Source organism: Falco naumanni, chromosome 2 (genome assembly GCF_017639655.2).
Source record: "Falco naumanni isolate bFalNau1 chromosome 2, bFalNau1.pat, whole genome shotgun sequence".
In the NCBI taxonomy this organism is placed as follows: Eukaryota; Metazoa; Chordata; class Aves; order Falconiformes; family Falconidae; genus Falco; species Falco naumanni.
Window position 1 is genome coordinate 343838 of NC_054055.1, and position 13194 is coordinate 357031.

At 48.4% G+C, this 13194-nt stretch overlaps 1 protein-coding gene across 1 annotated transcript in view; it reads right to left on the reverse strand.

The window, feature by feature from the left end:
- Positions 1–13194, reverse strand: part of CLPB (caseinolytic mitochondrial matrix peptidase chaperone subunit B) — a 92299-nt gene that overhangs the window by 56541 nt on the left and 22564 nt on the right. Inside the window, exon 4 of the mRNA XM_040584966.1 lies at positions 3336–3439. Within this exon, the coding sequence (XP_040440900.1) occupies positions 3336–3439 (104 nt within the window). The remainder of the gene's footprint in view (positions 1–3335; positions 3440–13194) is intronic.

Consider the following 13194-nt stretch of genomic DNA (forward strand, 5'->3'; position numbering starts at 1 on the left):
GGCAGGGCTCCAGCACCCTGCACGGGTCCGTAGGAAGGGTCTGCAGCACCAATACTCTTCTGCAGCTGGTCTAAAGGTCAGGCTTTAGCAAACATCCTGGGTTGTAAGCCCTGTGCTCTAGTCATCAGCAAAAATGAACAGTGGAAAAAAGAGTGGCTCTTGTTTGGCATTGAAGGAAATAATACCATGCTGCTGATCAGCCAGGAAGGCTTACGGGAGCAGAGACAGCATCTTCACAACATCAGCCCTGAGAGCATTCAGCACAGCAGAGAGAAGCCTGATCTAAAACCTGGCCAGATGTGCCATCAAAGCCACCAAAGAGGTCAAGTATTCCATCATCAAGAATCCAATGTGAGCAGCACGCTCACGCCTGAAGGGAGGGCACATCCCTCCTCTCTCATTTCAGTGTTCACCATCCTCACTGGCTCTTTTATCAACGAGCAGATGCTATCGCTCAGGGCTGTGGGTTTTGACAGGCTCTGCACTTTATATCTGATTTTTGAGGAAAGGGAGGCTGTCGCACCCATTCCAGAGTTAATGGAGACTAATCCCCCTCTCACTCATCTGCGGGGAGCAGGCAGTAGGGCCAGGCCTGGCCACAACCCTTCTCCCCAGCCTTGGGAGACGCGCAAGCCTCACGAACACACAGCCCCACCACGGAGCCTGAGTGATGGTGGGACTGGCACATGCTGTCTCCTGCTGAATGAACGTCACCCAGCTGGTGGACCAAATTCCTCCTGGAGCTGTGCTAAGCTCCTCGGTGAATGGGTATAAAACCAGAACTCGGTAAGCCCATGTTGCCATCAAGAACTTGAAAGGGCTCTCAGCATCTAATACTTTGTCACAGCAAAGCAAGCAGACCTGGGCAGCAGATCCCCCGCAGGGCAGTCTCCACGTTCCCTCCTAAGAGCTAGCGACAGATTTCCAGAAGATTTGAAAAGTTCAGAAGAGAAAAACACTGTAATGAATACCTGATGCTGTCCTAGCCCAGCATCTCCGCTAATGAACCACAGTACCTCCAGGAAGATCAATTAATGCCCTGGCTCCTTTCCTTTCCTGGGTCTTTTCTCCAAGCATACAGGGTGAGTATGTATATTTATTTATTTGTCGTCATTTCCTACCTAGGGAGGAGCAGGATAATGAACTGCGTGCGTCAGGGAAGATGAATCTGAGATACTAGGGAGCAGTGCAGTAAAGAGATTAAAGTGTTATTATTGTTGGTTTTTTTCCCCCATGGTCCGTTGTGACAGCTCGGCCGTCATCTGTAAAAAATGTCTCAGAGAGAGATAATCATCGGAAACTCAATAAAGCGTCAGGGGAAGCCTCGTCTACCATCAATCACTGGGTGCCTGGAAATTTTCAGCCCTCTGTCTCCCTTCCTGCCATCCATATAAATGTCTGTAATATATTTTGTGCAGCGTTTGTGGAGCATACACTCTCGATTTGGATGTTTTTATGAAAAAATATTTATACACGAAATATGTAAATGCATTAAAAAAAGTAAAAAACAAAGGCAGTTTCTCTCTCTCCCTCTCTTTTTAAAAATGCAACTGAATTTATTCTTTTTAATAAAACATGTCAACCAAAGAATTAATGCAACTTCTTAGTGAGTGGCCTTATCTTTTCTTCACCCCAAAATACATAACATTATAGAGGGATGAATGCAGACAAAACCAATTAACTGTATTGGTTGATATACTTTGTCTTAAACAAAGTCTATGTACATGCATTATGTATTGGCATTCCATTGTTCATTTTTTAATGTTGTTTCATACATTTTGCATTCACTGCTACAGCGAGCTGATATATGCGTGTTCTCACTTCCATCAAGGAGCACGTCTATTGCACGGGTGGGTTACAGTGAGGGATGAGAGCAGAGAGCTTTTAAAAATAAAATAACACCCTGTCAAAACTGTCCTCTCACTGATTCATCTTCTTAACTCAACCTGTGTTTTATGAAAGGTTCAAATATTACACCTTCATTAGACTTCATATAGCTTTCAGCTCTTAGCAGTGAGGCAAAAAGCACAACAGACCCATGGATAATGTCACCACGTGATTTAGGCTCTGCAAACCACACAGGGCAAACAGGCTTCGGACAACCCGTGTGGCTTCCTCCAATTTTCTCCTTCCAGCAGCTAGGAAACAGTTTAACTCCAGAGCAGGAGGTCACAGCACACAAACGCAGTCACTGTGGATGCAGCAGTCCCCAGGAACGTGAGCCCTGGAGGCTGGCTGAGCTCTGGCAGGGTGATGGGGATGGCTGGGACATGGTCTGTGGTCTGCCAGCACAGAGCCAAGGCCAGCAGGTCAGCACAGCATTCAGATGTGGAAGAGGCTTCTGGAACAGGGAAGGCAACAGCCAGGGACATTTTAGTGGGGTCAAGTCCTGCCAGCACTCATGTCAACCTCAGAACAAAGCCTGGGGACAAGAAGCATCCTTGAAACGTGCAGCTGGCCACTTTCTCAGCTGGGCACCAAGAATCCAGACATCCCCTGCCTGAGATTTCATCGATAATCACAAACCCAAGAAAATCTAACCACCATTTATCATCGTAAAGAGTGGAAACAGTCTGGAAATTTAAATTGGTCTGAATAAACAGAGCAGGTCTCTGAGCAATCTGACCTAGTACAAGATGCCCCTGCTCACGGCAGGGGGGTTGGACTAGATGACCTTGAAAGGTCTCTTCCAACCCAAACCACTCCGTGATTCTGTGATTCTAAGTCTGCATCAACATCCCAGCAATGGGGATAATGTTAGGGTGAGACTGGAACTTGAGACATCAGCCAAGAAAAACCATAACAAGATGAAACGACGGTGCAGAACATTTCCTCCTTTTCATGTAAAGACTCCAAGGCCTGAAAGGTAGCGTTAACGCCTGCCCAAAAAACAGCAGCAGTAATTGCAACCAGTTACATCATCCAGTTTTATTTCAAATGGCCAAGTCTTTCTTCACTTTATACCTACTTATAAGATCTAGGGTAAGGTTACTGACAGAATACACTGCCTTGAACCCTCCTCCTTCCCCAGCAAGTGGCTGCATGTGGGTCAACAGGATGACACTCCTATCTACAACTTTGTATTATGTTCTGGCTATATAAAACCAGGTTATCTCTAGGACGTTGAAGGATTGCTTCTCATAAACATCTACACAATGTTTTCTCTCATCTTCAGATACACTTGCCCACATACCATCAGTTACTCTACATTTAAATGGGAGCTGAAGCTGGCTCTAAAAAAAACCAAACAAGGTCAAATTTCCATTTCAAAGCCAGGAAAGAAAATTTTGGGACCGGAAAAGCAAATGCAAGTGGCTGCACACAAACAATATTACCTTCCAAAGAATGGAGGCCTTTTTCCTTGGCAGTCTCATACACGCTGCTGAAATCATCTCCGAGGTTTGGATCTGCATTAGCTGCGAGCAGGATCTTCACCACACTGTTACAAATTGGAACAAAAATAAGGCAGAGGTAGAACATGAGTAATTAAAAGTCCTTCAGAGGCTGAGAAGGGAGACGGCACTCGGAAAGCCCTCCTGGCTAGTGAAGGAAACCAACAACCATAACTGAACATTTCCACAAATAAAACCACACCAGCATATTCTGAAACCCATTAGATGCGGGAGGCACTTGAGGCAGGGGTGACGCTGTAGGGAAACACAGCCCTCCCAAGAAGACCTGCACAGAACACGCTCTGAGCATGATTCATATTCCCAGATCACCATGGGAATCAGTGACATTCCCATAACTTTGTAGGTCTGGATCAGTGGTGGAAACTGTCCCCAGCAGCAGCAAATGCACAGTCAGAGCCAGATCCTGGCTCCAAGGCCATCCCTGCCCCTGCAGAAAGATAGATTCTTGCAACAGTCTTCAGGTTAAGGGAAGCAAAACTACATGGTGCTGTTACTTCTGCTTTTGGGTTGCAATTGCAACACAATCACAATTTTTTTGCAATCATAACAGCACCTAAGCCTCCTTTAATAAAGGTGCCACCCTCCCAAGACAAGAAGCCCATAGCATTTCAGCATGCAGCACAACAAAAGGGCACTATTCACTTCTGAGGTTTCTGCCCTACAATTTACAGCAGTCACTTGAGCAGTCCATCTACATCGAAGCAGCTCACGGAAGCCACCCTTGAAAAGGCATCTCTTGCACCCACATGGCCTATGAGACAGCTAAGCCTTCCTTTGCCTTTTTCTGCCCTCACAAGATGAAGCGTCAGACCCCAGCATTTCAAAAACAAATTTCAGCTGCATGAATTATACGGGGTTCTGGAAGAAAAGCATTCCACTGCTGCATAATAATCAGGCAAATCCCCACCTCTGAGAACCAGCCCATTGGTATGAGATCACCACCGAAGACAGCCTGATCGTCTGCAACCAGCCCAGCAGCTGCCAGGACTTCGGAAAGAGATTCAACCTCTGAATTTGTAGAGAACTTTCCCCTTATTTTACACGGCGGCTGCAGGACCCACTGGAGGGGCAGGCCCTCCTAGGGCTGACTGCCACAGCAACACAGGCAGGACATCCCATACTAAACTCTCCCGCGCGTTGGGACCGAGGCTTTCAGCCCCCAGACCCGTGAGGTTATCAACATGCTGCAGCAGCACAGATTAACACAAGACACACAGGCCAGGCAGTTTTGGTGTGGAAGTCCTCCATCTCTGCTTTCGAACCCAAACAATCGGGCCAGAATTAGATTTCTCACCACTTCTGAAAGCAGCTTGAAGCCAGTTAATTCTTAATTTTTTTTCCAGGGTTCAAGCCTTCCATGACAACTAGACAGTAACTCGTTAGTTAGCATTCATCACTGGTGACATGGCTCACGGGCTGACAGCGATGTGCACCACAGACTGACTGACATGTATCTGCAGGCTGTGTCTTGTCAAGTCACATTTAGAATTTCACTTAAGCTCCTCTACCATTTACCCCATAAATGCATTAGCAGAATCAAAGGTGGTTATTTTATTCTTTGAATACAGTACAATAAAGGCCAGCTCCTTACCGGCACTGGTAAACTCTTCACCACGTACAAAGTTACTTTTAGTGAGCAAAGCAGCAGGCTGGAAGGCAGGAGATCCTACTGCCATCTCCCGTGTGAGCACACGTTTGTTTATACTTGTATTTCAACAATGCCCTTTGTTCTAAAATATTTAGGTTGAGATGCACTGGATCTTATTGGCCAAACAGCAACTACCAGCTGTGATCTTTCACCATTTCAGTGTAGTCAGGAGCACACTACACTGAAGACTTTCTCCAATAGTTTGAGTTGCACACCCATGATAAAATTAGATATCTGATAGTTTAGGACTGGCACTTAAGGATAAGGATCATCTCACCTACCTCCAGACATCAGCAAAGGAGGACATGAAGCTCTAAGTAGCCTCCCATCATAGATGTGCTCACTCTCAACCGCTCAAATCCCTTCAACTAGCCTCAATTTTATAATAGAATCACAGAATCACAGAAGGGTTTGGGTTGGAAGGGACCTTCAAGACCAGCCAGTCCCACCCCCGGCCAGGGCCAGGGCCCCCTCCCCCCAGCCCAGGCTGCTCCCAGCCCCGTCCAGCCTGGCCTTGAGCCCTGCCAGGGATGGGGCACCCACAGCTGCTCTGGGCAGCCTGGGCCAGCGCCTCGCCGCCCTCACGGGGAAGGGTTTCTTCCTCACGTCCAACCTAAATCTCCCCTCTCTCAGCTTCAAGCCATTCCCCCCTGTCCCACCGCTCCCTGCCCTTGCCCAAAGCCCCTCCCCAGCTTTCCTGTCGGCCCCTCCAGGCACTGGGAGCTGCTCTAAGGTCTCCCCGGAGCCTTCTCCTCCCCAGGCTGCACAGCCCCAGCTCTCCCAGCCTGTCCCCACAGCAGAGGGGCTCCAGCCCTCTGACCAGCTCCGTGGCCTCCGACGGGCCCGCTCCAACAGGTCCGTGTCCTTCTGATGCTGGGGACCCCCGAGCTGGACGCAGCGCTGTGGGGGGGTCTCAGCAGAGGGGAGCAGAGGGGCAGAGCCCCCTCCCTCGCCCTGCCGGCCACGCTGCTGGGGATGCACCCAGGGCACAGGTGGCTTTCTGGGCTGCGAGCACACATTGCCGGGTCATGCTGAGCCTCTCATCCACCAGGACCTACTCCTGAGGGCTGCTCTCCATCCACTCCCCACACAGCCTGTATTTGTGCTTGGCATTGCCCTGACCCACGTGCAGGACCTTGCATTTTCTTTCAGTTCATTCAGCAGTTTTGGTCTTGGTGCAAGGGTCAGCGTGTGAGATCATCTACTATCTTCAGCATAGTTTCAGTGAGATACAACCTTATTGTTTCATCCTCAGTCCTCTCAGAACAGACCATTTGCCACCAGGGAGAAGAAAGTTGCTGATACAAATCTCCCCCTCCATGTTCAGAAAAGCCATTTCTACACTGCCCTGCTACACTGCTCCTAAAGGCCACATCCATGAGGACATCTTATGTAGGAGTGCCATCTCTCTAGCCACAAGACAAGCCCGTAGGTCCTTCTGGACCGCCTTGGGAGCATCAACAAGGCATGGGGCACAAAACCTATTCTAAAAATCCTTTAGCACCTCTAGCAAGGGCTTTTCAGTATGTGTAGCTCCTGACTCACCTCCACTTCACAACTCCAACTTGTTGCCTTATATAAGGGGACACTGCAGGACCTCTACCACTGACTGCTATGGCTGCAGCAAAACAAAAAGCAAGAGAGAAGTTTGGCCGCAAGTAAAATCACATGAGCCCAAGTGTGTAGCCTTGGCTGTCCAGAGCAGCTCCAGCCAAAGCCCACCAGCCCAGGCTCTTCCACCCCTGGTCATTAGGTAGGTCATCAGGTAGGCCTGTCAATCCTGCTTTTAGTGCCTGGCTGGCAGGGCTGGGCAGGAGGTGTGCCATCTCTCCAAGTCTATGAAACAGGAGAAGCAAAGGTGCCACAGACAGGCTTTCTACCTGGGAAAGCTCTAGCACAGATCAATGATCTGTGCAAAGTTCTTCTGGAAGATCCAGCTGGATTCCTCTGGAAACATCCTGCATCTCCAGTACTTGGGGCTACTGTGGTCAGCCCAGTCATCAGGAGAACTGCATCAGAGATCTTGAAGAGGCAGTCCCTATGGAAAGCAGGAGGTACAGGATGGAAGATGGTGGGGCAGGTACTGCCTTGCTGCCCTATTGGTCTGCATTGATGACCTCCATGCTCCTAGAGATGGACATCTAGCTACTGAACAGAAGCCACCATTAGTGAAATGTCCCTCAATTAAGCCTTTGATGATCTTGCCCTAGCCAGCTGACTTACTGTAGGGCTTCCAGCATCTACATCAGAAAGCCTTTCTGATCATTCAAGCGCTTTAAAGTACAGCTTCTGATATGGTCAAACCACCCTTCTTGGACCCTATCCTCACAGCTGTCAACACCAAAGAGTTGTCAACACCAAAGAGTTGTCAACACCAAAAATCCCCCTACTCCAGTTTTAGCTGACAGGCTATGATACATTTTAAGGTCTATGCATCTTTGTCATTTTAAAAGAAATGATCCCAAGTCCCAGTGTAGGACTTTAATCCACAACCTTGCAGCCCAGGGGTGAGCTATGGGCACTGAATGAGTCACATGATAACATACAATGACTTATAATTTCCTTGGTAACTCCATCCATCTTCCTTTCCTGTTCTCAGTGACTACGTTGAAATGAATGCTCTTCTCAGGCACTTCATCAGATATTACCTTCATGTGCTCTCAGCAACACCCAGGCAGCCCCTTCCTCTTCGTTCACTGCATACACCTTCAGCCTTTCTCTCTGAGCAACGACCTTCCATGGAAACTTTAGCAGAGGACCACAAATGCTAGATGCAAGGTGGTCTAGGGTGATGATGTCAGAAGTACTCTGCTGTCTCTATTAACAACACTCCACATCATTTCTCCCAGAGCAGTAAGACACATGTCCTTAGCTCTTAAGATAGCTGGGAGGCTCAAGTTGAATAAGCATGGATATCATCTCTTACTGGCAAAATCTGATGTTCCAAAAGCCTGGCCCCCTTTTGGGCTGCGATCCAGCTCTGTACACAGGAAGGACTCACTGGTCTGATAACAATGCGTTGCACATTCAGCCTCCCTCTCTAATCATCTTTCAGTCTCACCTCCTGATTTTGGGAGGTGCCATGCCCTCCAGGCACTTCTGCACCAGCCAGATGTTCCTGGAGTCACAAATATCGATTGTACCTATTCAATTTGCAGGTAATGGGACATTCAAGCAAATTAGCTTTTAGGAAAGGTAATGGCACCATCAAAATACAGAGTAACTGCACTCATCAGCACAAAGCACGTGAGTGTCATTGGAATAAGCAAGGGACTTGTGAATGCAGATGACAGTCACAGAGCATGGTCTAGTAATGCAGTCCCTGAATAAAAAACCTCAGGTTTCCCAGGGAGAAGAGGTGTAAATACTTCCCACATCGTAAGGCAGTTGTGGGGGTCAATCCAGGAAGCTCTGGTGAAGGTGCTCGAGAAGGCATCCTTCTCTTCCGCCTTCTCTAGCACCCTCACCAGAGCTTCCTTAATTAATTGCTTATTAATAAAGGGGTGAGTTTTAAATGGAGGATTCTCTTGCCCATATACCTCCTGTCTTCTTTCTCTTGCTGCCAGGGGTTGGGGCAGAACAACGCTCTGCACCAGATACCTAGAGGGAGAGGGATGCTGATGGCAGGCTGAGCTGGTCCAGGAAGGCAGGCTTTCCTCCATAACTCACCTGTGCTCAACAGCCTCAACAAGCTGAGTTTTAATTTGCTGATGAAGTTTTCATTAGATTAGAGGCAGAGCCTATTCATCAGCATGAATATAAATCTAAATTGACCCTGGTGATGACTCAGAGAGCAACGCTTAACTGAAGTTTGCCGGGCAGTTCAATCGATTGGAGAAAGTGCTTTCTGCTTTTAATGGCTGGACCAACATATTGTTAAATAAATAAATACATACATACAATATAGGGGGTGGGGAAATCAATGACGAGGTGGCTGGATGTGACTGGGGCTGTGTCAGGAGAGATGTTGTGCCTGGACCAATGCACCGGCAGCTGGGGTTGGTGAACCAAGAAGTCCAGTGATCCCCATGACCGTGAGTTATCAGCACAATGCAAATGCCTTGATGGGTTTTGATACGCGGCTGCCCCAAGCTCTGGCAGAAGCCACAGGTCCGGCCCGGACACAAAGATCCCTTGTGTGGCTATATCTTAACTCTCTGTAAAACTCAGCAGGGGCAGGAGGGCCAGGGGGAGCTGCTCTTTACACTCCAGCCCCTGTTCTTTCCTTTTTTTCTTAGATGAGGTCTAAATGTGGATGTGTGCCTTCCCAGGAATACGTTTACGCCTACCTGTGGCACAGAAAGGGCAGCCACAGCATTCCCTCACTCTGTGGCAGTTTATTACTGATCCAGATGAAAATGATCCTCCCTCTCCCCCCAGAAGGGCTAAAAAGGAATTATGGAATCCATAAAGGAAAAAAAACCACACTAACATTGAAGGGTGATAATTGTAATATTGTTCACAACAGTTTTCTCTTGAGACTGTGGCTCGGGTGAGTCACGCTTCAGAGACATGGTCAAGGCACAGCACTGCTGCCGCATGCCCCCAGCCATCAGTGAAGGAGTGTTAGAAGTCCTGCTGCCTGCGTGTGGTGGTAAGATGTGCACAGAGGTGGTTTCTATGGCTTGGAGATTTGCAGAAACTGCTAAACTGGTGCTATCTCCTTGTGCCTGACCTCCAGGACATCAGATGCCATTGATCACTGGGAAGAGGGGTGCTCAGGCACAGAGGTGTCAGATGGGGACACTGCCAAGGCAGCAGGGGAGCAGCGTGGGGAACAACTGCCACTGGCCTGTCCTCGGGCGGGCAGCTACAACGCAGGAACAGCTGAGTGGACTCTGTTCATCAGACATTCGGATGGGGAGTACTTGAAAGACAATACCCCAGTTTGTAGGAACAAGTCCTTCAAAATGTGCTGTCATCACAGCTGAAAACAATGTTCAACAACTCAGCTCTTTGACAGACAACATTACATGCTTCCAAAAGCATCCAGATACTTCTCCAGCTCTGCTGTAGAGAGCTCTGAATGAGTTGTCTGAAGTGAAAGGAATGAAAAAAATCACAGGGAACAGATGTATGTGCCTAATATAGGTAATAAGACTGCACCAGTTAATCATGTCATTGCCTGTAGACAGAAAATAGCTCCAGATAGGTGACCCATCACTGTAAGTCTTAGAACATACCACTAGAATATTACTACGCATGATGTACTGTTATTAGCAATATAAAACATCTATACAACACCTTCAATACACAAAGTCTAGGTACACGTGGAAGAGGCAGAAGTCCCAGCAATCTACACCGAGGCAGAGTGCAAGCCACTTCCCAACTCCGCTCCTTAAGGAAGGTCAGAGGAGGGCAAGGGAAGGGACAGGACCATGCTGGGCCAAGCACTGCTGGTCCTGGTCCCACGTGGGAGCCCCCAGCTCTTTCAATCTACATGGAAAGGCAGAGAAGGAAAAGGACAGCTGAGGCACAGGGAGGAGTCACTTGTCATCAGTTGTTCCCAGCAGGAAGGTGTTGAGGTGCAAAAGTGAGGAAAGGTAAAGAGATCCAGACCTGAAGACGGAGGGAAAAGGAGAAAGGGAGTGCAAGAAGTCAAAGCCTCAAAAAGAAAATGAAGAAGAGGAGATTGTGTGGGGAACAGCTGAGAGGAATCAGAGGCTACAGCCCCCGACGCAACAAGAACACGTATGCCTGGGAGGTGCTTATACCGCGAGCTGGATGAACAACCAGGACTCATTTAAAAGGAGGAACAACATGGAAGGTTCACCATGCATGGTGATGAACGTGATGGCTCACCAGCACAGAGCATTAAAGCTTTCCCTTCCTGCTCTAAGAGGACACAAAGCAGTCCATACAGAACACCCATGGGCAAGGGGAGACAGGGACCAGCTTCCAAGAGAAAGCACCTGTCCAGATAAAGAAATGCTCCTTAGGTGGAGCTGCCTCTGCTCTTGTCCCTCCTGCCACCTTCCCTGCACTCACCGAGGTATCTCATGGAGATCCACATGGGGAACCAGGGGAATGAAGGGCTCGTTTGTGTGTAAAACAAGACAGGTGTGTGAGAAAAGCGGGGAGGAACACGGATAGAAATACTGTAGCTATGTAGTAGTAAAAAAGAAAAAGGGAAGCTGAAAAGAAGAGGATTGACTGTGAAACCTGCAATAACACACACAAACTTTCTTAAAGCAAGCAGCCATGTGCCCATCACTCACACCGCCCCTGCCAGAGCTGCACGTGTCTCTGCCCCAGCAAACAGAGACCCCTCTGCGACACAGAGATCCAGCTGCAGCCAACTGGCTTTATCTTCTCTCTCCCCCTGTAAAACACGGGTGCTGCTGCTACTGCTGCTGCTAAGCAAGCCGTTACCGAGCCTTGCAGAGGCCTGAACTGCCCTGAGAAGGTCATCCCACTGAGTACAGCCGGGTGCTCCTCCCCACCGCATGAGCTATGCACACAACTTTGGGAGCCCTGAAATCATGCTCCAGCCATGCCCCTCCCCACTGGACTGGTGCACAGGGGTTGCATCGATGGTAAGGAATGGAAGCAGAACCAGGCACCAGTGGTTTATAACTCCCCCCATCATCACACTGGGACTTACGAGTTTCCACGCTGCTCCCCCTCATAAGGGGCCAAGAGGATGACTCAATATTTCACTGCCATTTTATTTCTGCTGAAACAATGAAAAACAGAGTAGCTGCATGCAGAAAGGGTCACTACGCTACAAATACATAGACATTAGCTTGCTAAGGTCCTAACTGCATTAGTTTTTAATCTATGATAGCTCTGTTGCTTATTTTAACAAAGGCACAAAACCCACAAAGCTCCCAGTAAGCATTTAATTAAAGCTTAATTACTATAAATATGTTAAATGTGCAAAGCTAGCAGGTGCAGCCAAGGGAAAGAAGCCCCTGGCAGTGTTTTTTGCATAGACTATAAATCCTCCCTTTTAAAACTGGTATCTCGCCAGGAGAATGAAGAAACCACTTAAAAGTAGGTACTGACATCCAGGAGACCAACAAGCTTTCACAAAGACTAAAGAAAAAAACAGACCAAGAGTCACTCCAACTGAAAAACATAAATGAAAAGTAAGGTGGAATGTGTATGTGTGTGGGCACAGACCCACTCGCCAGCGTCACTCGTCACACCTGAACAGAAACACACAGTTATAACACAGCACTGCAGACTAAAGTGACATTTACATGCTGTTATGCTTAGAATAAACGCAGCACTGCTGCCCCATCAGCTATGTTAACGCTATGGTAAATTCCCCCAGCGATGGGAATTACAGCCTAAAAGCTTCCTTTGTTCACATGAACGTGATCACAGCCGATCTGTCTTTAGCTCGCAACCCAATTACAACCTGTACTATCACAGAGCCAAGGAATTTGGACTTGGAGTCCCTCTCCCATAAAAAAAGAAACATAAATGAATCTATCCACGCTTCAGGAAAGGTCTGAAACAAGAAAACAAGCTAGTTAAAATAATAAGAGAACAGGAACACAATTCTTTCAACAATATTTTTATAGCAACTGAATTACTGTAATGAAGCCTTTTAAAAATATAAACACCACATTAGACACCAGACTGAAGTATCTGGCCACTTTCCTTTACTTTTACAACTATCATCACAGCAGTGTTTGGGGGCTTGATGTGCTGGCACCTCGTGCTTGGGCCCTGTGCATTTGTAGTGCGAGAGAGAGCCTGCAGAGGTGAAGACTGAGAGGGGACCTCACCAACGCCCACAAATCTCTCAAGGGTGGGTGCCACAAGGACGGGGCCAGGCTCTTTTCAGCGGTGCCCAGCGACAGGACAAGGGGCAACGGGCACAAAGTGCAAGACGGGAACTTCCATCGGAATGTGAGGAAGAACATCGTTCCCCTGCGGGTGACGGGACACCGGGACAGGCTGCCCAGAGAGGCCGTGGGGTCTCCTGCTCTGGAGACATTCAAACCCGCCTGGACGCGGCTCTGTGCAACCTGCTCTGGGAGAGCTGCTTCAGCAGGGGGGTGGGCTGGGTGGGCTCCAGGGGTCTCTTCCCACCCCCACCATGCTATGACTGTGCCAAAGCTAAGCTGCAACCACACTGCAGGCTGTGCATCTGCATTTCAGAGCAGGACGCTCAGCAGA